Below are 27,348 nucleotides of genomic sequence, written 5' to 3' on the forward strand. Positions count from 1 at the left end.
TCTTCTGCTACTCAGCACAAGATCACAAGTTTCATTCCGAGCCACGGTGACCATATTTCAGTGGGTGCAAAATGTAAAAATATCCCTTTACATAGATATAGGTTACTTATAGGTATAAATAATGTATAGGAATGAAAAGTTAAAGTGGTCAAAACTAATTTGGCGCCCTCCACTCTGGCATCTGTCATAGCCCAGGCATTGTTTTGACGTGTTGAATGCCTTCGTCACTTTTGTGTGGTGTAATTTTTAGATAAATGGACATCATCTTGGTGTGGTTGCAAGCGGAGTAATACAAAAATAATGCTAGTGGGAGGTATATAGTTCCTTTGGCACACCCTTTTCTGTTTGTCAGTGAGCAATCACTGAACTTGATGCGGTAGCTGACCAACTGTTTGGGCACCATAATTCAAACGCGCTCGATTATTTGGACAGCTTCGTGGCACTGCCACTTGTCCTTCAATAGCGCCAACTCTACTCTTGGTGTTAGTACCTGGCAGAGGTGGTCTGGTGATAAAGTGAGGGAAGTGCCAGATAATTACTGTTGTGAAGAAACCCGGGGTCATTCAGCTGTCGGAGTGCGATGTACCACTGTTCAAGATGTGAACAGATGGAGAATTGGTGCATGCAGTCACTGTACTTTCATCTATCTGTAATGACAGCCTGACTATGGTCGAAATGAATTCAACCAGGTTACATGCAAGCGTATGTGTCCACTGCAATGCATTGAAAAGCTTCTCTGGCTACTTGTGGAATAAAGACTTCTATTTTTTGGTGAATCTGCTATTTTGGATTCCCGATAAGTCAGGCTTTATGGCAACCTTCATTAAGTCTAAATTATCGGTTCTCGACTTTACTGCCAAAAGTGTCCAGTCGAAAGTAAAGTCCAAAGTTATGTTTGAGTGTTCTTTCTGCGATATCATCCCCATTTTTCACAGAGCACAGTAAATGAAAGTTGTAACCTCTATCAAGTCAAGTTGTGAACTGTTTCATTCCTTATGTTTATTATAAAAATTAATTATCCTTTGCTCAGAAGTGTATGTGAGCTTCATTTAAAATTTCTGCCATTTTCTCTATGTTTGCTAGTGCAAATATGTGGACGATTGTGACTGCACTCCATACACTGAACTTATTTATTTGCCATGCCCAAACCTGGTCAAGGGCTACTTGCCATTCAGAGTAGCCTCAATCCATAATTCCAAGTAACCCCTATCTGGTAGCCTTGAGCTGCTGTGCAGAAAAGTCATGCCTTGGTGTTTTGCAGTACATTGTTAGGTTTGTGTTTAGTGTAGTGTAGTAATATGCCATTAATATGATAGCCTGTGCTTATGCTATATGCCATGTTTGCTCTATAATAGCCTATAAACTTAGTTTGGGACCCCTTTGTGTGAAACACCTGAGCGCCTGCATCACTGTTACAATATGTGGAACAAACCTTGACTATTTTAGAAAGAAAATACATTTATTTTCGAAATAGGGTATTTTCAGAGCTTTCCACTGAGGCTGTATCAAGTGGGAAATTCTATCCACCAGGAATATGTCAGTAATGTTATACTGCATTTTTGTGGAGACATTCTAAACTGCTATGCATCTGAGAGTACTTTTATTTTGGTTTTTAGTTCCTGCAAATAACCCTCTTTAATAATGCATGGGTGAATGTTGCTGTAGTTCAGAGTTAAGCATGCAGCTGACAGTGAAAGCTTCATCGCTGAATTTAATCTGCCAAAATCTGGCATCAATTGGTGCTGTAATGTAAGTAATCCTTCTTTTTAATATTCAGGGAGCTGCAGCTTTCTGTTACCTGGCCCTCAGTTCCAGAGGATGTAGTTGTGGATAATGATGTGTACAGGCAAGTACATTGAAACTGGCGGTGCTTCTTAACCCCTCAAGTGTTTTATTATTTTGACCAAAAGTGACCTTATTTTACTTATTTTTTATGTGGCTGATTTTCAAGCTTCATTCCATTGAAAATGCTTCTAAAGCTCTTGTTACCAGTTTGCTTCATGTTTTAAGCGTTAACACCTCATTTTATCTCTTCACGATGCAACATATATGTACTTGTCATTGCCACAAATGGCACAGTTAGAAATGAGGGAAAATGCTTTATTTTACCTTTTTTCAATATCAACTGTTCTTTGAAGCAAGGTTCTTGACTGAAGACAGCTTTTCGTGCAATCTAGCATTTCTGAGGCAGGTCACAGTCTAGCAGCGGCTTTCTTTTGCATGCATTACTTGCGTGTGGGCTGTTAGCGGCAGATGCCATTGCCCTAATCTGCCAAAAAAACTTAAAAAGTGTGCAATTCCGAAAGTGCGGTCTTTGAGCGCTGACAAAGTGCTGCAATCTATGTAGTAGAAAACAAAGACTGCATTAAACACGCCTCTCCAGCGCTGACGAAAATACATGTACTACCATCTATGTTGTAGAACACGAAGACTGAATCAATGTGGCCTTTGAGGTGCTGAAAATGCGCTGACCTCTATATAGTAGTACAAAAAGGAGTGAAATAACTGCAGATTTCAAATGCTTCTACTGCAGCTGTCTATGTAGTAGAAGAAGAAAAATGAAGTGGACGTGCTGAGTTCGTCCAAATCGCTTTGAAAATGGGATTATGGCCATTGACACGCTGACCTCGTCCAAAATACTTCGGAATTGAACATTTATGACCAGTTATATATTTTTCGATCATTTATTTGCACATATTTATTTCAGTGATCTTCGACCTGAGAATGCACCCAAGTGGTCAATCCGAATGCGATGGAAAGAAAACCCCGACTGTCTCATGGGTACTTACTTCAATATATTTAGCCTCATTTAGTGTGTGTGAAAGCTATCTTGTGGTTTGTGTGCTTACTAATATTCAGAAAAGACAAAGGGCTTACAGGAAGATGGAAACTTTAAATGATCAACAGTGACAGCATTATGAACACTTCAACATGCTTAACAGGCATGGACAATATAAGGGCAGTACTGAATGGACGAGGCTTATTATCGAGGGGAAGATTATATGTGAAAAAAAAAAGAAGAAGAATGTATCAGTATAGCGTTCGTTACGCTGACGGAAAATAACTTTTTGGATGCCACATGAGTGCAGTGCGTATGATCGAGTGTCGCATGTCTGTGCATATATATTTATGACAGGGTTTCAAATGAACCAGTTGAAAGTATGTGCTGTGTGTCTTTGTCCTTTCTATTATCCACATCTTTGAAGTGCGTTTACATTTTCGTAATGCTCCACCAGTTCGTCCAACTAGCTGTGTTGACCAACAGGAGAGCAAGGCAGGCATTAGCCTAGAGCCAATGTCTTGACAAGGTATCTATTTTCGCCTTGATGAAGACAAGTCCTTTTGTTGAAGTATTGGCTCCGGGCTGAGGCTTTCCTTGTTCACCCACTGTTGATCATAACAATATACGGAGTGTTCTGGCAGAGTTGTTAGAAAGTGCCCTTAAGTAAGGCACTGAACAGGTGACATACATGAGCAGCTTCATTTAAGAAACCCAGTTGGTCAGAATTAATCCGGAGCCCTCCACTACAGCGTCTCTCATAGCCCCAGAGTTTCTTGGGGATGTTAAACCCCATGAATGAATCAGTGAGCAGTTTCATCTGGGTTACAGTAGTAGTGATGGTACAAAAATTAATCACTGTATGAATGAATCTACTAATGAGCTATTAGTCACAGGTACCTTTTATCATGCATTTGCATTCCTTGTGTTCAGATCATGTTGACTGCAGAACTTCAAACATTTTTTATGTGCTAGGCTGGGGCACCATAACAGAGATGGTAACTTAAGATTGCTTTAAAAATAAGGGTTGACACTGATTAGTTATATTTAAGTGAATACTCAGTTACTGTCTACGAATGTTGCTGAAAGTAAGGCGTTATCAGCATGAAAAAAAAAAATCAACCAAGGAGAAGCATATCTGTGACCCCTGCTACTGTATGACAGTGTGCTTACAGAAGATGACATTGTTGTGTTATAAGTTCTCATTTGGTTCCCAGATGGCGTTATAGGTGCCCTCTCACCTGTATATGCTGTCCACTAACGTTAAAGGAGCAGTTATGGTATAGCTTTGGTCATGGATAGTTCCATCAGGCTGCACATGGGTATATCAGCTGATACAACAGAGAGTGGTGAGGTAACATGGAGTATGCTACGCTTTTATAAGATGAGCCTCCTTCAGCCTCATCCAGATTTTTTGCCAGCACTGGGAAAACTCGTAATCTCCTAGAGCCAGGAGCATCAAATGTTCTAGAACTATCTTCTTAAATTGGTGGCTGATGCCCACCCAGCTGCCTGGCACAAGGCTTTCTTTCAACATTTCCTTGGTGTGGAAGGTCAGTGGATACCGTATGCATTACTTGCCAAGGAAAGTTCACCTGCATCTGCCAAAGCTGAGGCGTCAATCGCTGAGAAGTGTATTAGTACAAGGGAATGCTCGACACTTACTACGCCACCAGCACTAATGTTTTAGCAGAGTGGCACCAGTTTGGACAGTGCACCCAGACTGAAAGAATATGTGGACACGTTTGTTACAGTCATACACGAGCTCTTGGCTTCATCGAAATTTTTGCTACAGGCAGACGATTTCATCCAGGATCAGAGTGGCAAAAACGAATGCTCGTTACACGAGCGATTTTTCGCTCATCCTTGTGCATGGCAGGCGTGTTAAGCTGAAGTTGTCGAGCCTCACGGTCAACTACTGCAAAAGGATACGCCTTTCAGCTGGGACGCAAGAAGGCAAGCTTGTTTTGAGGAAATGAAATGCTCACTGAGAAGCAAGTGCTTGCAGTGGTTTGACTCCACCCTGTAAATAATTGTGACCTGGTCACGATAGACGACTGACTCGATCACTATTTCCTTTGCATCCAGAAGGTCGACAGATCAAGAATGTAAGTACTCAGTAGGTGAGGTAGAAGTACTAGCATGCATTTGGGCTTGTGAATATTGGAGGGTGTATTTGTGGGCATGCCCATTAATTTTATGCACACACGTCCGGTCTGCGGTGATGCTTTGGAGCACTAAAAGAGTTGGCCGTTGACCCCTTCAGGATTGCTAGGTGGCATGTGAGGCTGCTAGCCTACAACTACCAGCTTGAATTCAAGAAAGGCTGCAAGAACACGACAACTGATCCTGTCCTCAGAGTGCTGGAGCAGGGACAGGTTCAAGAGGCAGAGTGTTGAGAGGCGGAATAAGCAGTATGCTTTATTTTACCATCTATTACTCATGACAAATTCATCACTGAGATCTTGCAGCATTTCCTGCTGTAGAATGTCATCGGCTGGGTGACGTCAGTATGGCCACTGAGTAGATCACCGCCTTTCGAAGCTGTTCCTTTCTACTGTATCCGGGACTAATTGTCTGTGATGGGTGGTCTGCTTCTTCAGGGTGAGCAGTTCGTGGCACTGTTGTCCTTGCCTGGCACCCTCACGAAAGCAGTGCCAGAGTCACTACTTGGAATCTCTCGAACAAAGCAGAGGCTTCGCAACTAGTACTGGTGGCCGGGATTGACTTGGCAATTGGAAAAAATTATTCAGGTCTGCACTGCTGTCTGCCAGTCTGTAGACAAGTCTGCAAAGCCGGTTGTGTCACCCTTACAAATAGTTTCCTTCTACGCTGTGGAAGAAGTTGGGAATCGAAGCAGTCGGTCCATTTTCCAATGCACAGACTGTCGATTTGCAATTTACGTTCAAAAACTAATACATCAGGTGGTCTAAAATTTACTTCACTTACAGCATTACTGCTGCAAAAGTAGCTTCTTTTCTCCAGAATGTGTTTAGCCATGAAGGCTATCCTGATGAGCTGGCCAGCAACCATGGACCTCAGTTCACTTCTACTGAGTTGGGACAGTAATTACAACAGTGGGGCATCAAGCACACCTATTTCATATTCCGTGATGTATCATTCACAACAAAATGGACAGATGGAAAGGTTTAATAGAATGCTAAAAAAATATGTTCAAGTACGCTTGCAAAAACAATGATCCTTCAAGGAAATCATTACGGAATACCTTGGCATGTACTGCTGCACCGTGCATGCAATGACAGATCGGAAACCTGTGTTACTCATGCACAGGTGCCATTTGAGAACAAAGATCGACTTGGTGGGGGCTCCTGGAGGCAGAAATTTTTTCCAGAGCCTCGCATAGAACTAAACGCCTTGCGGTGAAGGTTAGCTAAGCATCAATTGGCGAGCAAGAGATACTCCATAGACGATGAGCCACCAAGAGTATGCTGTTGATACTATTGAAACTAGTGCAGGTTAAGATGCCAAGCCTTTTATGCCGTGGTGCCTGTAACCATTCACATCCGTTGGTCATCGTAGAGCATCAGCATCAGGACATATAAGAACTTGATGATGGTCGGACCTGGAACCGTGAGCAGTTGGTGAAATGCACTGCAGCAGCTGATTTGCCTTCTCATCTCGCTGATGCAGCAGTTTGTTGTTACCTATCAATTGGACCCTCTTTTGAGCTGCAGCAAAGGGAAGATCTTGATGTGTGGGAAAGGTATGATGTGCTTCCAACCCCTGTACAAGCTCCATGCAATCCAGAGGTACTGCTAAAGCAGTGCTTAAGGAAGAAATCTCCTAGGAAATGCTGAGGTACACTTTTCGTTCACGTACCTGCTCCGGACATCTGTCCAGTATGAGAACATTTACTTGATCAGAACTCACCTTTGATTTTAAGGCATTCAACTCGGAGGGAAAAAAAACAAGCGTGGCTATCAGGTTATGACAGGCCCTAACCTTAGGAGATAGTGGGGGTGCGTTGTAGCTATCACACACCACCACCACCACCACAACCACCACCCCTAAGCTTAGTGAATAGAGGTTCTCATTTCATTCCTAGGTGGTGCCACAGGTTGCCCTTGTCACCTGCATATATTTGCTACTAATGAATAAAGGAGTAGTTAAGGAGGGTGAACTGAGCAATTTAGCATTGGTTCATGTTGGAAATTTAGCGCTAAAACTAGACAGCGCTAAATTTTCTACATGAAGGAGTAGTAGTTGTTTGGCTTTTGTCAGGGACACTTCCTTCAGTCCGTGTGTGCATAATCGGGCATATAAGACCTATACAACAAGACATGAGTATTGGGGTTTGCTTTATTTTCTCATATGCTTGTTATGCTGCTAGGTGCAATAGTGGCATTACTGTTATATTCATAGCACTGTTTCTAATGTGCAAGATGCAAGTTATTCAGGATATTAGAGAAAAATGTTTTATTTGTGTAAGTACAGCAGTGGTGTCATTTCATCATGCTGAATTTCTGTCGAATGTGCATCCAAAAGCCATGGACTAACAGTAAAATGGAGGGGTTTTATTGGCAGCAGCTAGCGCCTGCTATAAACACCTACTAATCTAACTGCTATTCACCAAGAGTAGCAAATCCTACAACAGATGTAAACACTTCACTCTGCACCATTATATGGGCATTTCTAGCTGCAAACTAAAGCACATTTGAGAAATACTCAAGGAGGGAAGGAAAATAAATTATTCAGCTGTTCTTTAAGCATGCTGTGCAACATGTTTACACTGTCGCTGATAGTTAGGGTACCTAGATAAAGTTTGGAATGTGGACATTTAAAAGGCAGCAGATGTTTACCTTGGTTTTTGTGTTTGTTTCACATAGAAGTTGCAGTATACACTGCACCTATAGAGAAATTTAGTTCAACGAGTTCCTGCTAGTGTAGATGTAGTACATAATGGTGACCAATGTAGTATGCTGTCATACCCACATTCGTTCGGGAATCAATCATCAAAAAGATTTTCTTTGGGAGAGATGTTGTGCATCACAAGAACTTTTGTAATGTGCATTGGTTGATCACAGTATCATAAAATGTTCCTACTGCCACCAACACTGCTGTCCCCAGACATGTTTCGGGTATTTCTCTACAAGTCTACACCGGTACATGCGCACCATGCTAAAACTGTTGAAATGTCTGTGGCATAAATAGATGCAACTCAGTCTTGATCAGTCTCAGGTTGTTGGGCACTTCTTGAGGCCCCATCAGCCAAACCTCAGGGTTGGGCAGTAAAGAGCAGCCATGAGGAAAGGAGAGTGAAGGCAAGCCACCATTTGCAATGTGTTATCTTTTAAACAAAGTTCACACTGTTTACAAGTTGCAATCCATGTGCCTTTTCTGGATATATTCTTGGTGATAGATACCACTGTAAATTGATAAGCAGCAGGGGACTGCAGTGTGCTATAGAGAATGATCTGCAGGGGATGGTCGTACTGCTGTATGTTTCATGCATATACTTGTGGTCCTGCTTATTTTGCTACCATGTTCTATCATAACGTGCTGAAATATCACCTCTTTATTCAGCTGTATTGCATGGATTTTGAGCTGGGAGTAATAACATTTTAATAAACTAATTCTTCTGATATGGTCTTCCTAGCAAACTGTATAGGTATCTTTTTTTTGTCGAAATTTTTGAGATGGTGTTTGGTGTCAGAATTATAGATTATCATGTTTTTGGCAGCACTTGCGTGTTCATTCTCTGACTCCCTGCTGCACTGAAAACTGATTTAATGTCAGTGTAGTGGCCAGTAACAATGATGTTGGTAGTAAATTGTTTGGAAATTTGGAATGTTTGTAGGATAAAATTTGAGTAAACAGTGTAAAAATGCACTAAGATGGCAATTTAGGTTCATTCAACAATGCAGCTCTGATGCCTGTGTCTAGTACTGCACTGTCTCCAGCTGGTTTATGCTTGTTATACCTATATAGAGAGCTAAATGACAAGATAGTTACATTGACTTTTTTTTTTTTCAAATATTTGTCCTGATTTTTGTTTCTTTTGTTTGCTTTTGTAGAAGAGTACCTGCGAAACTTCCTTGTGGTATGCCAGATGACTAATTCATTAGACAATGTGCTCAAGACTATGGTTGAGACAGAAGACCTCTCTGGTAAGAATTGTTTTTGTGGTGCTTTAATAAAACTACCACTGCTTTCATTTGTGTTGCATGGTACTTCAATCTTCTGCAGTGTTGCAGGTGCACTCGGGAACATAATTTTCATTAATCCCAATGATATCTCAGTGAAAATTGTAGAGTTTATGCAGTAGATTCCCGTTTACGAATTTGCTCCTAAATTATCTAAAGTTCATTTGCTCGTACAGGCTTGTAGTGTGTTATTTTTGTGGGATATGGAATTCTCTGTTTATGCTGCTAGAAGGACCAGAGAAAGCAATTCAATTTAAAAAAATTTAGTGTCACAACTCTAATAACAATAATTTTTTTTATTATTGTAGACCTCCTTTTTGAAACCAAATAGTATTCCATTGACCTACAAAAAGACATAGACACTATCGTTTCATGGTGTGAAAAATGGTTCATGCCTCTTAACCTTAATAAGTGCCAATGTATGTCCTTTTCACTTAAGCGCAGCATTACAAATTACGTGTACCACATAAGCTCAACTACAATACCACTAACAGACTGCTATAAGTATCTAGGTGTTCACTTGACATTGTCATTATCATGGGTTACTCACATTGAAACAATATGTGCAAATGCCTCGCGCACACTTGGCTTTTTACGACTCAATCTGAAATCTGCATTGCCCGCTATTAAAAAACTTGCATATCAGACATACGTTCGGCTGAAACTGGAGTATGCATCATCTATCTGGCACCCCTCGCAAGCATATCTCACCTACGAATTAGAAGCCATTCAGAATCGTGCTGCACGCTTTATCATGTCAAACTACTCAAGTAAAACCAACATAACTGAACTAAAACGCACACTCGATCTTCCCAGTCTCCAATCACGTCGTATCATCTCGTGTCTCTGCATGCTTCACTCTTTCTACTATCACCAAATAGCCAGACACCGTCGACTACAACCCCCTCCTAGAATCTCCCCGCCTCGACCACAGCTGTCCAATCGCGCACATTCAGTGCCGTACGTCTTCGATGAAGGATTCTTTTTTTCCAAATGCAATAGCGCTGTGGAACACTCTGCCCGACTGTATTGTTTCTTCCGCCGACCACACGACTTTCCGTAAGAAACTAACAATCCACTTCACCTAGAATGGTTTGTTAAAAATGCATTTGCTACTTGACCCCTTTTAAGTAATTAATTAATAGTGATTCGTTCCCATGCATAGTATGTAATTAGTGGTATTTATGTAGTATGTATTTTGTTTATTTTATCGTTTTTTTACAGTGATTTTGATTATAGTACCGCTTGCTCGGTTCCCTCCTGAGTGTTGTTTCCTTTTCTATTCTTCATCTATATTTTCTTCCTCTTTTCCCTTCTTTGCCTGATGAAGAGTTCCTCACACTTTGTTTGCCCCCGCCTTACGTAATGCCTCCGGGACTTTAAGGCTTCAATAAATGAAATGAAATCAAATCAAACCTCATTATAACAAAACGGGATATAACGAAATAATAAATATAACAAAGTGAGTGAAATTCCCCTTTAAATTCACATAGAGATTTATAGTGCAGTAAATGTAATACAGTAAAAGCTCGTTAATTCGAACCGCAAGGGGAAGCCGCTTCAGTTCGAATTAACGAAAGTTCGAACTAACGAAAGTGAAGGAGAGCAACAGTACACTGCGATTTGGAAGCAGTAGGGCATGTCAGAAATTTGGCGTGTCAGAAAGTGATGGCGTGTGCCGCGGGCACACGCCATCTTCAAGTCAAAGCTCTGGGTCCGACTGTGCCACACCACCGATGTCCACCGAAACGAACGTTAGCCGAGGCTTAACACTATCACAATGATTCGCGACGGCCGATACCTCCTAAGCTGAAAACAGAGGTGCACAACCGATGAAGACTGCCGAGACAAAGACGCTGAACATGTGAAGGTGGCGAAGGCCCTGATTCGTTGGTTCTTGATTGCAAGCGGAGCTGCGACGTACTTGATTCGCTGTGTTTTGGCGCTTGCCGTGCCATCTCCGCACAACATTAGCAGCTGTACAAGATTTGCAAAGCCTCCGAGATTCGCAACGGGCAAGAAGTGTCGGAGGTTACGTAGAACGGAGAGGCGGCAGCCGCCACTGCCTTCTGGCTGACCCCGCGTCGGTTAGATTTTTTTCCGATTTTGCCTTCTCTCGCCGTTCTCTTCGTTTCGGAGGCAATGCAGCCTTGTGTGTAGGCAGTAGGCGCTTTTCTCTGGCCGTGTGCCAGGTGAGCGTAGTTCGAATTATCCGTGAGGGAACCTTCTCACGTTCGAATTAACGGACTTTTTTATACATAGACTTCTGTGGAGCTTGGCCGGACCAAATCGTACAGTTCGAATTATCCATAAATTCGAATTATTGAAGTTCGAATTAACGAGCTTTCACTGTAATAGATATAACAAAGCAATTCCGGCTTGCCCTTCAACTTTGTTATGATGAGATTTTATTGTATTTATGGTTTGCTTTATAGGGACACTAAAGACTTATACTATACCATTTGAAACTGATAAAGAATTTTTTTTTTTCAGAAGTATTTTCCTTTATTTGGCATAAGAAAGTTGCTGCCAGCAAAGAGAACAAAGGCCAAACTTCTCTTGATGATAAAGTGATAATGAAGATAAAGAAAACTGGGTTGGACACACGTGCCCTTTCTTTGCTAGGAGATAGTGGAAGCTTTTGACTGGTGCCATGAAAACACTGTGGAACAGACTTAAATCTGTGAAGACTAAATTAGGCTGGGCTGTGCGACATTCAGTTTTGTTCTCAGGCCACACTATTCATTGTAATAACCTCTTTATAAGAGGACAGTGGTTTTAAAGCTCTCAGTTTTAGGACCTAAACAACCTCAATGTCAGAGCTGAAGAAGAGAGGAATGGTGAGATTGTACTATAAGAAAAACAACCTAACCAGAAAGGACCGTCAGTATTAGGTCAGCCTCCTGTTGAAGAAAATGGTAGACCTGGCAGACAACTTAAATGTTGTGATGAAGCTCCTGGGCAGCTTAACACGCAAACTGAGCAAGAACTCCAGGCTCTTGGAAAAGTGTGACAGCACCATTTCAGTCTTCATAGGAGGGTCCACAGAAAGAGCTTCGTCCTTGGGTTCCACTACTCTACCTCGACTGTACTACATGCCTCACTGAGCATTGATCGGAGAGAACCGGACCAGTATGAAGATTCACATTGTTTTTGATGGCTCCTCCCATGAATATGGTGCCAAAGCGGTAAATGAAAATCTAGAACCTTGTCTGAACTTAAATTCAGACGTTGCTACACTCGTCTAGCGCTTTCAACGCCACAAGGTTACTATGACAGCATATGTAAAAAAAAACATTCCTCCAAATTGACCTGTGAAATGAAAACAGATTCGCTGCAGTTTCTCTGGTTTAAGATTCCTCTTCAGACAAACCAACCTTTACCAGAAGAAGTAGTCTGGAAGATGACCAGAGTTCCATTTGAAGCCATTTCAAGCCCTTTTCTCCTGACAGCTACATTGCAGCATTATTTTTATACGTTGAGGACCACTTCCCATGGATAGCTTGATTACTACAGGACAGTGGCGTAGCCAGAAATTTCATTCGGAAGAGGCTCACGTTGCAGCTCGGCCTCCTCCTTAAGAGGAAGCTTTAGCTTGGGTGTTCATATCTTAATACATGTAGAAGGAAAATTCGTTTTCTTGGCAACCACTGCACCAAATTTAATGAGGTTTGTTGCATTTAAAAGAAAAACTTAAATTCTAGTGATTGTTGTTTTTGGATTTAATTTTTAGGCTGTCACTTGTTTAGTAAAAATTGGCATGTATCGCAAATTTTCAGAAAACGAAATTATGAAGTTTAAAACTCTGTAACTCACAACGAAAAATGATATCAAAATTGTGTGAATTCCATCTAATAGTATATCTACAGCAGACAAAATTATTTTCTTATACATGATTCTAAAAAAATTTGTAGTATGGAAATACAGCTTTTGCAGAACCCTTGAACACAACGTAACCAATTCACATAAGATACCAATTGACATACCAAATTTGTCCGCATTGACTGTTTTAACAGATGCTGTTTACAGAACTGGAATGTCTCTTTTTGATGCAGAGCTAATAAATTATAAACATTGTGCTACTACATTTTCCAAACTTTCAAGTTTTTCAGAATATTAAAAAAAAAAATTCGGACCCTAAATCGAAATGACGTTTCCAACAGACACTAGAATTTAACCTTCTCTCTAATATGCAACAAATTTCATTAAATGCGATCCAGGGGTTATCTCAGAAAAGCGTTTCGGTGTTTTACATGTATTTGAATTGGCCGCGTCAGAGTTGGGCTTGAGCTAAAGCGTCCTCTTAAACAATTTGTCAGGGGATCAAATACATACTGCATTGTCATTGCCAAAGATGCTGCAAACGATTTCTTGAACGCTACGTACTGTCAAAACAAGTAAAATATGTATTTTTTCATAAAAGAATATACTTGTATGCGTCAAAAATTGTGCCCGAAGTAACTGATATCAATGCTTCCATATTTTTTTGTCTATTTAATAAGTAAAGAAAATATCACACGAACTTTAGAATTATATCAGTTCGAAACCAGCAAAGCAGTGCATGCCATTGATATGCAAAATGTAACGACCATGAAATGAACAAGTTGAGGACAAATATAAGAATGAAAATTTGTCATTCAAGAACCTTGTTTACATTCTTGTACATATGCAACGGCCAATGAAATCTCATTGACGCTGTAATGTGCTCCAATATATTACGCAGGAGCAGGTGTCACCGGTCGTGTGCCGTGACTAATTGCACCGAAATTATAGTCGCAACAGTGAGCACGTATAAAAAGCAGGAGTTTTGTTAAATATACGAGGGCCAGACAAATGAAAGTGAGCCACTGTGAACATATGACAAACAGGGCACATTATTTAAAATTAGTCTCCATGAACAATTAGACATTTGTCCTATTGACTAACGAGTCGCGTGATTCCCGTCTCCTAAAACTCCTTGGGTTGCTGCTTCAAAAAATCTGCCACTGACTCCTTCACGTCATCGTCCAACACGAATCTGGTTCCCTTGAGCTGTTTTTTTCATTTGTCCCAAAATGTGGAAGTGGCAAGGCGACTGGTTTGAGCTGTATGGCAGAGGTTGCAGCGTTTCCCACTTGAACTTTGCCAGTTTTGTATTAACCACATCAGCGACGTGGGGACGGGCATTGTCATGGAACAAGATGACTCCATTCGTCAATTTTCCACGTCGTTCTTGACTGTGACACATAACTGATCCGGCGTTTCACAATATCATAATGCACAATATCATAAACAATTGATACCTTCTCAATATTTGGCAAATTCTATCAGTAAAGGCTCCTGACGGTGTAAAAAAGGTCAACAACACGTTTCCAGTGGAAATGACAGCCTTTGCTTTCTTTGGGGGTTGTGAAGTCGATTGTTTCCACTATATGCTTTGCCGTCGTGTTTCAGGCTCGTAGTAGTGGCACCATGGTTCGTCCCGATCTAAATTTCAGACAAGAAGTCGTCACCCTCATTGTCATGCCAGATCAGATGAGTCAAGGCAGTGCCGAAATTCTCCGTCTTCTGGCTGTGGTTCAAAACCTTGGGCATCCATTGCGCACACAAGAGCCGATAACCGAGATGTTCATGAATTGTGGTGTGAACAGAAGCATGGCTGATGTCCACATGCTCTGCCATAAATGGCTTCTTATGATATGACTATAAAAATCGGGCTTCTCATTTAACCCCCTTTTTTCTCGTTTATTACATAACAAGGGTCTCAAATGCGGCAACATTGATGCCTTCAGGTAGCATGTGTGGCTTTATTGACCAGTTGCCTTCACCCAAAAAGATCACGTTCTCGGGACGCCTGTGGCAAAAAGGATGTTCCACGTCCGCCATCGAGGTCTGTGAGTGGTGGCGCTGGCTAACACTCCCAGGGTTCTACTAGGACACATAAATACCCAAGAAAGTGGGTGGGGAAACGGCACCGCGGTAGCTCAATTGGTAGAGCATCGCATGCGAAATGCAAAGGTTGTGGGTTCAATTCCCACCTGCCGCAAGTTCTTTTTTCATCCGCTTACATTTCCATTAATTTATCGTTTCTTTATTTCATTTATTAAGCACAAGTAATTTTCTCTATGTTGTCGTTGGTGTCAGTGTTTGTTAGTTTCTTATGACTAATAAAAATTGGGCCCCTCGGTTAATGCTCGTTATTCTCGTTTTGTGAATGGGAGATGCGTGTGTGCTACGCACATGCCTCGCAGATAATGAATCGAACTATTATTGTGTGGGGTAGGTTGGCTCCCTTTCATTTGACTCGCCCTCGTACATTGGAAATGTGAAGATACGATGGTATATACAAATGCGAAGATGCAGCTTGATAAAGGGCATAAAAGTGTCGCTGGAAACAAAGCTCACTGCACGTATACACAAAACCTCGCAACAAGATATTTAAATGTATGTATAAGTCACCAATAAACCTACGTATCTAAGAAAAAGCCACTCTTATAATGTGTGAAACAAGGCAAATAAACATGTTGCGCAATCACAGATTCACAAATCACAGAATCCTAAGGCCCGCCTACCCTCCTTCCACTTCCCCCGATGTATAGCGCGCGACGGAAGGCGACGCTTCCTCCCCACTTGTCTCCCTTGCGCACACAAGGCTGAGCCACCATCGCCGGCTTACCCATTCCCTTATGCTTTCCCTTGCACATACACTATGCGGCGCGCGGTCAGGATGTTATCACCCTTGGACTTTATACGAAACATGAGGGCGACGGCAATGGCAGGAATGCGCCTGGAGTGTCCATATAATTGCTATTGCAATAATATAATAAGAGTATCCGGCAACTGAAGCGCCCTGTGGCCCATTACTTTTCGCAAAAGAAGTAAAAAAAATCGAACTTTCATGCAACGATTCGCTGTGGCGCAACAATGTATTTTTTTCTTCCTTTTGAGGGGCAGCGCCACCGAAATGAATCTGAATGAATAAAGCCTTTATTTGAAGGAAGGGGACGGCTATAGGCCACTGTTGGGGATTAGGAGGGAAAGGAATGTGGGTTCCTGGATTGTTGGCTGTAGCACATCTTCATCTCAGTTTTTGATCTTCCGCTTTATGCAGACTCAGGTGCATGTTCAGTTCCGCCACTCTCGCATAGGCTGGTCGACCACTTCTACACTACTCGAAACAGGCTACTTTGTCTGCCATATGTCGCAATCGCTTTCCTTGTTTCAGGGTTAGTTTGTATTCCAATTCCTAGTGTTCTAATGTCTCCGTGTAGTAAATGCTGAATGTTGGATCTCCCTTGTGAAAAAGCTGCACAGCTCCAAATGAGGCGTTGCAAGTCTGCTCTGCATGACTCCTGGCAATGTGTGCATCGGGTATAAGTGTTCGCAATCGTAGCTTGTCTGGGTTGGTGCCATTCCTCAAGTATGTGTGGTGTGTGTGCAGCATTGGCCATAACCTTATTAAAAAAAAAACTCTTCCGTGTGAGTAAGCTCGCCCTTGTCGTCAAACACATGTACTGGTGTAGCTTCTAATAGTCTCCGTTTACTGTCTGCTTTTATTTTAGTGCGAATCTAATGCATCATTGCTCTGCTAGGAGAGCCTTCGACCAATATCTTTAGGTATGGATTTTCGTCCGTGGGGTTTGGAGAGAAAATGGTGTGTGGGGAGCTGTACATGTACTCAAGCTCACCCGCTTGCGCGGCAACTGCGTGAGTGGCTGCGTTTTTCCCATCCGTGCCGGTGTGCCCCAGTGTCCATAAGATTAACAACATTTGTCCCATTGTCCTGTATCCTCTTTAGCTTTTTTCTGGTGTCGTTGGCCACAGCATCATCTGTCTTAAGCACCGTTAATTCGGTCACCGCTTCGTACGAGTCAGTAAGGTTCCGATAATTATTTTGCACACTCTGCTCTACAATGTCTCCCATGTTAATGAGAATGGTGTTGACTGCTCCCCATATAGCTAAGAGTTCAGCGTGCATGGTTCCCCCCCCCCCTCCCCCTCCGTGAAGCTGACACGGGTGGCAGAAAGTCTTGAGCGAGACACTTCGGCCCGTTTTACTATTTAAGCTGATGATATAACAATATGGACGGAAGCGGCGGATTATTTCAACATACAGAGCATGTAAACTGAACTGCAAGCAGCGATCCTGAGCCTTAGCAACACTTTAGATAACCTCGGACTGCAACTCTCGCCAGAGAAGTATGAATTGATCAGCGTAGACGGAAAGAAAGCGACCAACGTAAACAAGCAGATCGCTTTACACATCGTCCAAAGCGATATTACGTCGACCAATGGACAAATTAGGATCCTCGGAGCACAGATTGCTAGCTGCAACAGCCCCCAGCTATGGATTAGCACACTAAAGCAAAAATGGAGACCGCTGTTGCACATGGTTAGACGAACATCGAGCAAGTATGGCAGAGCGTGTCAGAAAGCATGCCAAACGCTTGCAAAAGCAGTCACGGTTGGAAGGATTCTTTACGGGGTACCCGTGTACGAATCCTCTGAACGAGACCCCAGCGACATCGAAAAGTTACACTGGGCCACCCTCCGTACGATCACTGGGCTACCGTAGCACACGAGGGACGAGGACCTGCTCAGGCTCGTAATGATTCCACCCATACAGGACATAATCACTGAAGCACGAATTTGAATACGATCCCGGTTGGAAAACACGACTCAAGGAAAACAGATCATGTCATGGAATAAACAAGTCCATGCAAAGCCACAGATCGCAGAAGCGACCATAACATCACCATGGAAAGCACAACCGGGCATACGGAGGCAACAATGCCTGATCGTGAGACGAAACACGGAAGCTAGAAAAATATTGGAAAAGAGATTGGAACTAAGAATGCCGCATCACACCATTGATATCTACACGGACACTGCAATCACAAATGACATAGCAAGCATGACCACTGAAATGAACAAACGCAAAGGAAATTATGTTGGCCACAATCGAATGCCTACTTTGTGCACCTAATGTGGCTGCCTTAGGAATATAGAAGAAAACGTGAGATGCTTGGTCCACCGAGAACCATACGCATACTTCTCGGTATCCTACATTGGTGAGACAAGACTTTCCGGTGAGGTTGCGCTCAAGCAAACGCAGTGCGATCTGTCGAGTCCCCACAGTGATGGTGGCGAGGGACCATTGTTTATTTTCTAGTCTGCTAGCCAAAAAGCGTCCAAAACTCCTGAAGGCGAAAATCCACTCGGCCAGAGAAAACTGAACGCGCACCAAAGTGCGCCGCGTAATGGTCAGGACAACACCAGAAAAACGCATGCGCTCTGGCTGGCTCTGGAAGCCCGCGGGTAGGGTAGCAAGAACAAAAAATGATTGAAGAGGCTCAATGTGTCCTCGCAAATATAAGTAAAAGTAGAAAAAATAAATAAGAACATAGTTACCTTGGCTGGCTTTACTGTCTTGACATGGATGCTTTGGCACTATAGGTGAAAAAAATGTTGATTTTTTTTATGTGACATGATGGCACAAATGAACCACCACAACGTTTCGTCTCGTCGGACCTCGCTGCGTGCTTTGTCAGCTTGTCTGATAGTGTGTTAATTTGGCTTGTCTCATTGTATGTTCCGATGTAAGATTTTAGAAAAGTCAATGAACCTTTGGTGCCAAACGTTTATAAGAACATTAAACCCACAAAGTTCCGCAATTGAAAATCTAAAGCCCAACTTTGGAAATGTCAATGCACCTTTCACATCAAAAGTTTATGAGAACTTTATACCAATGAAGTTTCAGAATTGAAATCCACGCGCTCCGTAGATTCCGCAGCCTCCGCGATATGCTGCGACGAGCCCGCTCGCCATCAAAACGCCCTTGAAGCTTTGTGCTCGGATGGGGCTCCCATGCATTATGCGACTCCAGGTGCATGGGCGTTGCCGCAAAATCCAGCCCGAGTTCGCAATGTTCGTGGTGAAATGTCTTTTCGAGTGTAAAAAAGACATTCTAGACAAAATCTAGAATGATTTCCGGTGCCGGGGGTTGCTTTGGTCGGCGGGGCATAGACAGCACGAAAAAATTCCGGGGGGGGGCGCTGAAGCCCCATAAGCCCCCCCCAGCTACGCCCCCGCTACAGGACTCCATGTACGTGGACAATCTTTTAAATGGAACTTACACAAAAGACGTCACTATTACAATGTATAAAGAAATAATCAACATATGTAGAGATGCGTCTATGAACATACGCAAATGAAAAAGCATTAACTCTGACGTAACTAAACTTTCAGGAGACAACCGTATCACAGGAGAGAGCCCTTTGCACTGTCAGGAAAACTCAAAGTTTTCGACTGTCATGGAACATGGATACAAACACATTCTATGTATATCTAAAGAGCGCCATGCACTTCGTTGCACAGCATCAAGCAACCAAGTGTTTTGCTCTCCAAGCTGTGACAAAAGTCTACATCCTTTTAGGTTTGCCATCTCTATTTCTTTTGCAAGTTAAAAATTATTTTGCAACACCTTTACTGTGCTAATCTAGAGTGGGATGAACCTCTACCCTCCCATGTAGTGGACCCATGGTTAAAATGGAGCTGGGACGTAGCCCTTATACATGTTCTCAGTAACCACAGATTTTTGGGCACTGGAGTGGCAAGTCAGTCAGCAAGTCCAACCTGCATATCGTCAGCGATGCGAGCGAGTCAGCTTACAGAGTTTACATATCCATGCAGGATTCTGCAGGCAGCACTTGGAATACTCATCTGTTTGCGAAGATCTGAGTTGCGCTAATCAAAACCATAACGCTGGCTTAGCTTGAGCTAATGTCTTCTTTGGTAGCAGCTCTTATGTATAATTATCATATAAACCTGAATATAAGTCGAGATATTTTCATGAAAACAGCAAGCCAAAGTCAGAACTCGTCTTATGTAGTGGTCTTTAGCAGAATGTGAGTTATCATCTGGCAACTTATAGCATGTATGTTGGCGAACAGATAGACAAAGCGGTATCCATATCCAAATGTGGTTGCTGGCATTTTTTATTTTCATGTCACTGTGTCTTCTTGTGTGTGCTCTTCCGATCGACCTTATTTTTGTCTGGTCCACAATGAGTATTCAGCAGCAATCAAGATAAGGATGTATTTGTTGCCGAAGCACATGGCAACATGGTTACTCAGCGCCAGTTTGGAGTTTCTGAAAAAAAGCTTGCGATATTGGTGGCCACAAAAAGGAGAACTTGATGGTGTCCAACCCACTTAAAATGTCATTTTGTAGGCATCGTGCAGTGTATCCACAACTTGAGGGCGCACTTGCAGGCTTTGTGCAGGAGCTTTGTGCACACTCGCAAAAAGTGATAGTGCAGTCAATTCACCGCAAAGCTGCAGCGCTGTTGTGAAAATTAACACATTTTGGCTATCTTTTTTTTCCGGTTTCTTTTTTTTTTGGCAAGGGCTCAACCTATATTCCAGTTCATATGGTACTGCTCAAGCACCTTTGGCCTTGACGTCAATAAAGTGAAATTCTGATTTACTCACTGGTTACTCTATGCTGCATTCGGAAAGAATCGGTGACATGCAAATGTTCATTGGAAATGGGGCACAAAAAATCTTCAATCTTACTGATCCTTCCTCTTGGTGCTTTTTTCCCAGCAAAGAAAATCTGGCGGACTTGTTCATGAGAGGTCTCTGCAGGTGGCTTGCAAAAGGCACACCTGTGATGGCATGGACTAGAATGAATAAATGATCCTATAATTTGGCCTCATGCTTGTAGTCAAGATGAAAATCTTGAAATACCTGTACAGTTAGTAACAACCTATACACACACTTTCAGCATGGAGCCTTCCATGGAAAGAATAATTGACATGGGACGGTTTGTTCTCAGATCAGGCTTCTATGAGTGACAGTGTGTGCTTGATGATATGCAGAAAAGTTTGAAATAGGAGTCTGAATCTTTTGGAGAACTTCTGACATAAGTTTAATTGAGTGAGCATTGCTTGATATGTGTCAAACAAAAAATTCACTTTAGCAACAAGGTGATGTATATCACTCAGAGGAGAAACCTGTTTCCTTGTGGAGTCAGAATAAACACCTGCGACTTCAATAACACCAGGTTGATTTGAGTTGATGGCCACACTCACAGCAAGAAAGATGAATATGAAATTAAAAATTTAATTATTCTGCCAAAGTACTTTCACATTATAACATTCTATCTAGCAGGCTCACATGAACATTCTTCAGGACAGTTTCAGAGACACATAACACAAGTTCATAAAGAATTTTAGATCTCAAATGCCAGACAGCTAGTCAAGAAAACAATATGTCAGTGTGGTCTTTTGCTGAATGCAAGCAAAACCAGTACAACAGGAAATACATCTGGTGCTTGAGAACCATTTTAGAAGTTATATGCCATTTGTATTGACACGAGTTGATTCTGAAGGTCTACTGTACGTCAAAGGAAACTGTCAAGAACGGGCCTATATTACACTCTTTACTTGCACTGTCACTATGGCTGTTCATTTTGAGTTGTACGAAGCTTTGACCACTCAAAGCTTCATCTGTGCTTTTAAAAAATTCATTTCACTACAAGGATTATGCAAGACCATATACAGCGACAGTATGTGCACCTTTGTGAAGGCATCACTTCCACAGTTTCCGAAATGTACGTAAACTGTGGAAAGCAATTCAGAATCACGACCTGATTGCTTTTTTTCACAGCGTCATAAATCCAGTGCAAGTTCCTGTGCCCAAGTGCTCCTTAATGGGGCTAGTATTACGAGAGACTTGTACAGTGATACCTCGTTAAACCGTAGTTGGCCGGAGCTCGGAAAAAGTAGGTACTAAATGGTAGTACTGCTTAACCGAAATACCACGAGATCCCCCCATTTACCTGTCAAAAACGGAACTCGGAGAGAGTGCAATGAAAGTGGAAAAACGATGCAGTGTTTATTCACTTTGCCAGCACCGACTTCGTGTCACGTTTGATAGCACGAACAATGTCTAATTTTCCTTCTATGCTGAGCACCCGGCGTCTTTTTTATTCGAGCTTCGGCATGACACGAGTCCTTGGTTGCACGATGCCACAACGCTCTCTGGCACAGCACCAAAATGATGTTGATGTGGCTTCACGCACAAACGTGTAGGGCGCTTCGAGGCCGTTGTTCCTATCTCTGAGGCTTGTTCTGCCGGGCTGCCCGATGGAGACGACGCACCGCCATGTTTGTGCAACGAAACACTACGTTTTAACCTATACGTATGCAATAAGCTGGTACAATTTATGCGGATACAAAACGCATTACGTTAAATGGCCACTGATTCGGGAATTTGACTGTACTACATTTTAAACAAAACTACTGTTTAAGCGGGTACGGTTTAACAAGCTTTTACTGTACACTCCATCAAGAAATGCTTGAGGCAGATGCCTGGCACAGGCCTGGTGGGCCATACTTAGCTTACCATGCTTTTAAAAGGAGTCGCAGGCATGCCAAATTCACATAATTTGATCTACCTTTTGATTAATGACAACAGTCACCTATGAACTCTACCTACTTTTCCCAGCAAGTTTTCTAGTACATAGAAGGCTAACAGCTCTGCCACTTTACAAAGCAGCAGTTGCTGCTACTAGTGATGTGCAGTTGAAATAGTTGTGGCAAGAACGAGAGGAGGACCTGAAAGCATCTTGGGATCGCTGGTTGAAAGAGTATCTCAATGAACTGAGAAACTTTGCAGTGAACAAAGTGAAGTGCTCCAACTTGCTGAAGGAAGGCAATTTGTTTCTCATTGGTGAAAAACACCATCCACGGCAAGTTTGGACCGTAGCAAGAATAGAAGAATTGCATTACAGACTTCACGGAAAAGTTTGCTGCCGTTCTCTATGCTTGCCATGCTGAACCGAAGTCAGTCATCCTGTTCAGCTGCTCTACCTGTTGGAAATTTACTAACACTATCTGCTGGGCACAAAAAAATGTTGGAACTTCTTTCATCTGCCTACCAGATGACAATTAATTGTTTCATCTGCTCCTCATCAGCTGCTGTATGCTCAAGAGCAGTGGTCGTTTGCTGTTCTATTCATTTGTTAATGTGCTATGGATGTGCTGCCTCATTCTTATTGAAGTCAGTGCGGTAGGTCGCAGCCCCTGAGTTATACCACAGTGGCATTTCCAAATATATTCGGAGTTTGCAGGGGCATCTTCCAGAATTATCTTGAATCCTTGCAGCGGTTTCACTAGCACATGAAGATGAAACAGTAGATGCATGCAAAAACGCTGAATGACCATTCTTTGAATAGCATATGGGATGCCATGTGCAGCATAAATCTTAAAAGTTTGGTTTCCACTAAATATGGTGTTGTAATAGCTAGCAGTTCATGGCAGCATGTGCTGTGTTTCACTCATTTGCATCAGCAGGTGCCACCTACTATTGTTTAATTCATGTGTAAGGCAGATTATCCTGACATACCTTGATTATTTGATGCAGTCAGCTGGCTTGTTTAAGGATGAACACATGATGTTGCAGTGTGTTTTGTTTGTCCAGATTGAGATTTACATGAGTTGCATATTTTTTCAGCAAAGGCGGAAATACTTGATGCATTGGATCGACTGGCCCAGCCCAGTGCTCTGCCTTTTCGATTGCCTCAGCTGCCTCAGCCAGAGGTCTCTCCAGAGAGCTCGCACAACATGCTACTACGAAATCAGGAGCTGCTCATTGAAATTCTAGGCTACATCTTCCTGTCTTCAGATGCCACTCCTCAGGAAAAGGTACCGTTTAATATATAGTCATGGTCAAACTGGCCTCTCGTGTTTACCACACTGTTTCGCAATTTCTTGTTTGCAGAGACACTAAACAGGAGCATTAAATGATTGTGGCATTGGCCCTCGAAATTTTCTGCCGAACCTCCCTCCTTTCCCCCTTTCCTATGGAACAGAAGGTTTCAGGAGGTGGGCTCTGAAAGGGCAACATGAATGAAAAGGAGAGCTTAAATGTGAAAGCAGGGCGAAGGCTATTGGCGGTCCGAATGGGGAGAGGGGTGATGTAATGGGGGTGATCCCCTCTCCCTCTCATGCATAGAACATTGTGGCCCCACTCATGATGCACCACTACCTCATTCCGAATCGTGTTAACCATAACTGCTGAGGGGGGATCAGCGCTAAAAATTCCACACGCAGAGAAAGATGGGGCAAATGCGTGCATACAACTTTAGCGCTTTGTTGCTCCCAACCAAGCCTTCGTGTCGTCGAAGAGCTTCTCATTTCTGGTACTTGACCGAATTGTCGACCACAATGTGCGGAAGAAACTCATTCCCAAAATAATGCGACTTGCTTGTCTATGATATGCATAATAAGCATCCCCTCTTTAGTTTTCTTTCCCTTGTCTCTGACTTTCAATATATTAATAAACTTCAGAAGAGCTTGCTGTTTGGCTAGTTTGTACACAGTGCTAAGAATGAAAGCAGGACAAAAAACAGGACAAGAAAGAAAGACCTACGGAATGCTGATTTAATTGTGCACGGCAAAATATATCAAGGACAGCAGTGCTGGGCCAGGGGAACTGATAAACTGGCACAACAGGGGGTGGGGTATTCTGTAAGAGTCCACCTAGTGGACTGTCCATTTCGGCCGCTGCTGATTGGCTAGGACCGCTTGTCTCCTCCTCGCTCGTACAGCTACATCCAATCAGCAGCGGCCGAAATGGACAGTCTGCTAGGTGGACTCTTGCAGAATGCCCCCCCAGGTGGGAGGGCAGGTAGGTGAATGACCTCGAAGTCGACACAGAAACAAAGATATAGGAATGTTAGCGGCCACCGTGCCATTCAACAACCTGGTGAATGTTGAAAAGTGTGACAGTAACTAACAGAAAAGAATTGTAAGAAGGGGAGTGGGCTGATGGATACGAGGAGGAGTAGGGGACGCGCATAAACAAGAACACATAGGGAGAGCACTTCGTCACTGGCCGATCGCTCAGCACCAGACAGTTGGGGCCAGTCGCCTAACTGAGGCTCACCTACCAAGTGGTAACACGTGCTGCTTGCTGCAGAGAGCCTGTCCTAACTAAACATCTCGGCAATTTTCAGAATAGGTGTCAGGAGGCACGACACTGTCAAATTTCTCGGATCTACTGGCCCTTATTTTACTGCGAGCTGCGGATGCCGTAATTTTTACAAAGGCTTCTAACCAGGAAGCAGCCCTGCTTCGGACTGTCTGCCCCATCAATTGCCGAGTGTAGCCAAATAACGATATGCGTCGCGTGATGGCTACAATACCATGTTCGCAAGTTACTTCCCAAGATCTCTTCAAACAAGTCGGACAGAAAGGCCTCCAAAAGTAGATGAAACTAGCATAGTAGAGTTCTAGCGCAAAGCTTTGTTCCTGTATTTTTAAATCTAGAATAATATAGCCTGCTCATGAGGCTAAAAGCGCGATTGAGTGATAGGCGACTCGCAAAATAGTGCCCGCCCTCTTCCGTATGTTGCCATGGCCATACCACTTACTAGAAGATCTGGGCTAGAACTAGTCTGGCCTGCAAACAAGAATACACACATTAGTGTGTTGTCTTGTTTTTGTTTGGCCCCGCTGTTAGCGCTGTTCATTTTTCCAAGTCTGCTAGCTGTACTTTTTCCAAGTCTGTACCAGCTAGGTCATCAACATAGATTATTGATTATATAAGTGCATCTATGCATAAACAAAATTTTTGTCTTTTTTAATATCATCATCTTTAAAAATAGCATACGGATAATAGCATAATTTGATGCGAAGTGGGTACACGCCTTAGCAATGAAAAAACTTTTGTCAGAAGTTAAGCAATGTGTTGTTCCGGCAACGTAAAAACGCGCGTCCTCGTGGTTAAAGCATTCTTGTCTGGGGAGCGTAGAAGTTTGTCTTTGTGTGGTGTACAGCCTCCACATTCTATATATATTATGTAGAGAGAGAAAGAGTAAAGGAGGGGGAGGATTGGTAGTTGTTGGCAGAGAAACCCCCCCTCCCCCAAAATTAATTTTTGGCTATGCCACTGGATTGCAGGCTAGCAGATTCATTTTTTACATCTTTGTCAATGTTTCTCTGGTAAGAAGGGATGCTTACAGAAAAGAAAAATGATGGCCAAACTTCTCTCCAAGTCTACGTTCATGCTGTAATGCCCACCAGATCATGGGGATGATCGACCAGGAAGTGTGTTTGATAATATGCACTTTAGTCCTTTACTTTTTGCAGGAAAAGCCTGTTGAAGTTGCCAGGTCGAATTCGGGTTTATCTTCAAATGCAATACAGTTCTTTTCTCAACAATAATCAGTTAATTAGCTTCTTCAATAATTAGGTGAAATTTAGTGCTTCATTGGTAACGGGTGCAGGAATTTCAACATGGCATCAGTACTTGTCGTTAATTTGTACTCACCAAAATCTAAATACGCAAGCGTTATTTCATTTTGCCTCCATCGAAATGCTGCCACCGTGGCAGGGATCGAACCTGCAACCTCAAGCTCAGCAGTGCAACTCGATAGCCACTGGGACTTTTGCGGCAGGTGGGGGGATCAGAGTGATTAATGCTGTTTTACTCTAGTGTAAAATCCACTCTAGTGGATTTGAAAGTTTGTCTGGAAGCTTGTCTATCTGACTTGAATATTGATTTTAAAGGCTTTAAATTCACTGCATTTAGTGCAGATTTTTGGTCCCAATTGGTACTGTATTAGTTTCCTGCACTTCGATATACTTACCGGCTCAAGTGGCTGCTAAATAAATATTGTGCTCTGCACAACTAGTGCACATGTTGTTTGCGAATATGTGAGCATCTCGTGTAATTCTTTTTTACAGAATGTGCTGGCTGAATCTCCTGAGATAGAGTCACCTCCTGAGGCAGACACAAATACTAAGCTCTTGGAACTCAAGGTAGGAAACTGTGATCTTGTGAAGGTTGAGATGCAGATGGGTGTTTTTTCATCAACCCTTTAACCTATTGAGGGCCACATTTTTTTCGGAAAAAGTGTCCCTTCGGGCTCACATTTATTTAGTGCAGGTTTATGTTCTTCAGAGTGGCTTACTTAGAAAAAAAAAACTAAGGAAATAATTTTTTGAGGCAGCAATAAAGTGACGATTCTTTTTTTAATGTGAGCATATTTATGTATGGTTTATTGTATAATGCATCAATGAACTACCATAATTAATTTTTTACAAATGCACTATTATCAAACAACCTATTTTTAAGTTTTAAATAGCTTTAAATAGGTTCAACTCAACTGGGACTCCTGATTTAAAACTTTTAACTTCATTTTCCATATGTATTATGCGTTGCGCCAGGGGTTCCATCCCAGCAAAGCCAGAAGTGCGGCGGCCTCTGATCCAGGCCCAACCCAATGACGTAGTGCCAGAATAATGGAAAATGATGTGGATCATTAGAGAATACAGCCCCAGGGACGTACAGCCACAGCAAAAGCAAAGCATGCCATGGGAGAGCCCACAAGCAAGCTCAGTAGTGTGTGCTCATC

At 42.5% G+C, this 27,348-nt stretch overlaps 1 protein-coding gene across 2 annotated transcripts in view; it reads left to right on the forward strand.

Moving 5' to 3' along the window:
• Rab3GAP1 (RAB3 GTPase activating protein subunit 1) overlaps nt 1–27,348 on the forward strand; it is a 310,097-nt gene that overhangs the window by 44,057 nt on the left and 238,692 nt on the right. For both annotated transcript variants that reach the window (XM_065425862.2, XM_065425861.2), the window contains exons 10-14: nt 1,778–1,846; nt 2,708–2,781; nt 8,815–8,907; nt 23,442–23,632; nt 26,678–26,752. In XM_065425862.2, coding sequence (XP_065281934.1) covers nt 1,778–1,846; nt 2,708–2,781; nt 8,815–8,907; nt 23,442–23,632; nt 26,678–26,752 — 502 coding nt within the window. The remainder of the gene's footprint in view (nt 1–1,777; nt 1,847–2,707; nt 2,782–8,814; nt 8,908–23,441; nt 23,633–26,677; nt 26,753–27,348) is intronic.

Source organism: Dermacentor albipictus, chromosome 1 (genome assembly GCF_038994185.2).
Source record: "Dermacentor albipictus isolate Rhodes 1998 colony chromosome 1, USDA_Dalb.pri_finalv2, whole genome shotgun sequence".
NCBI classification, from domain to species: domain Eukaryota; kingdom Metazoa; phylum Arthropoda; class Arachnida; order Ixodida; family Ixodidae; genus Dermacentor; species Dermacentor albipictus.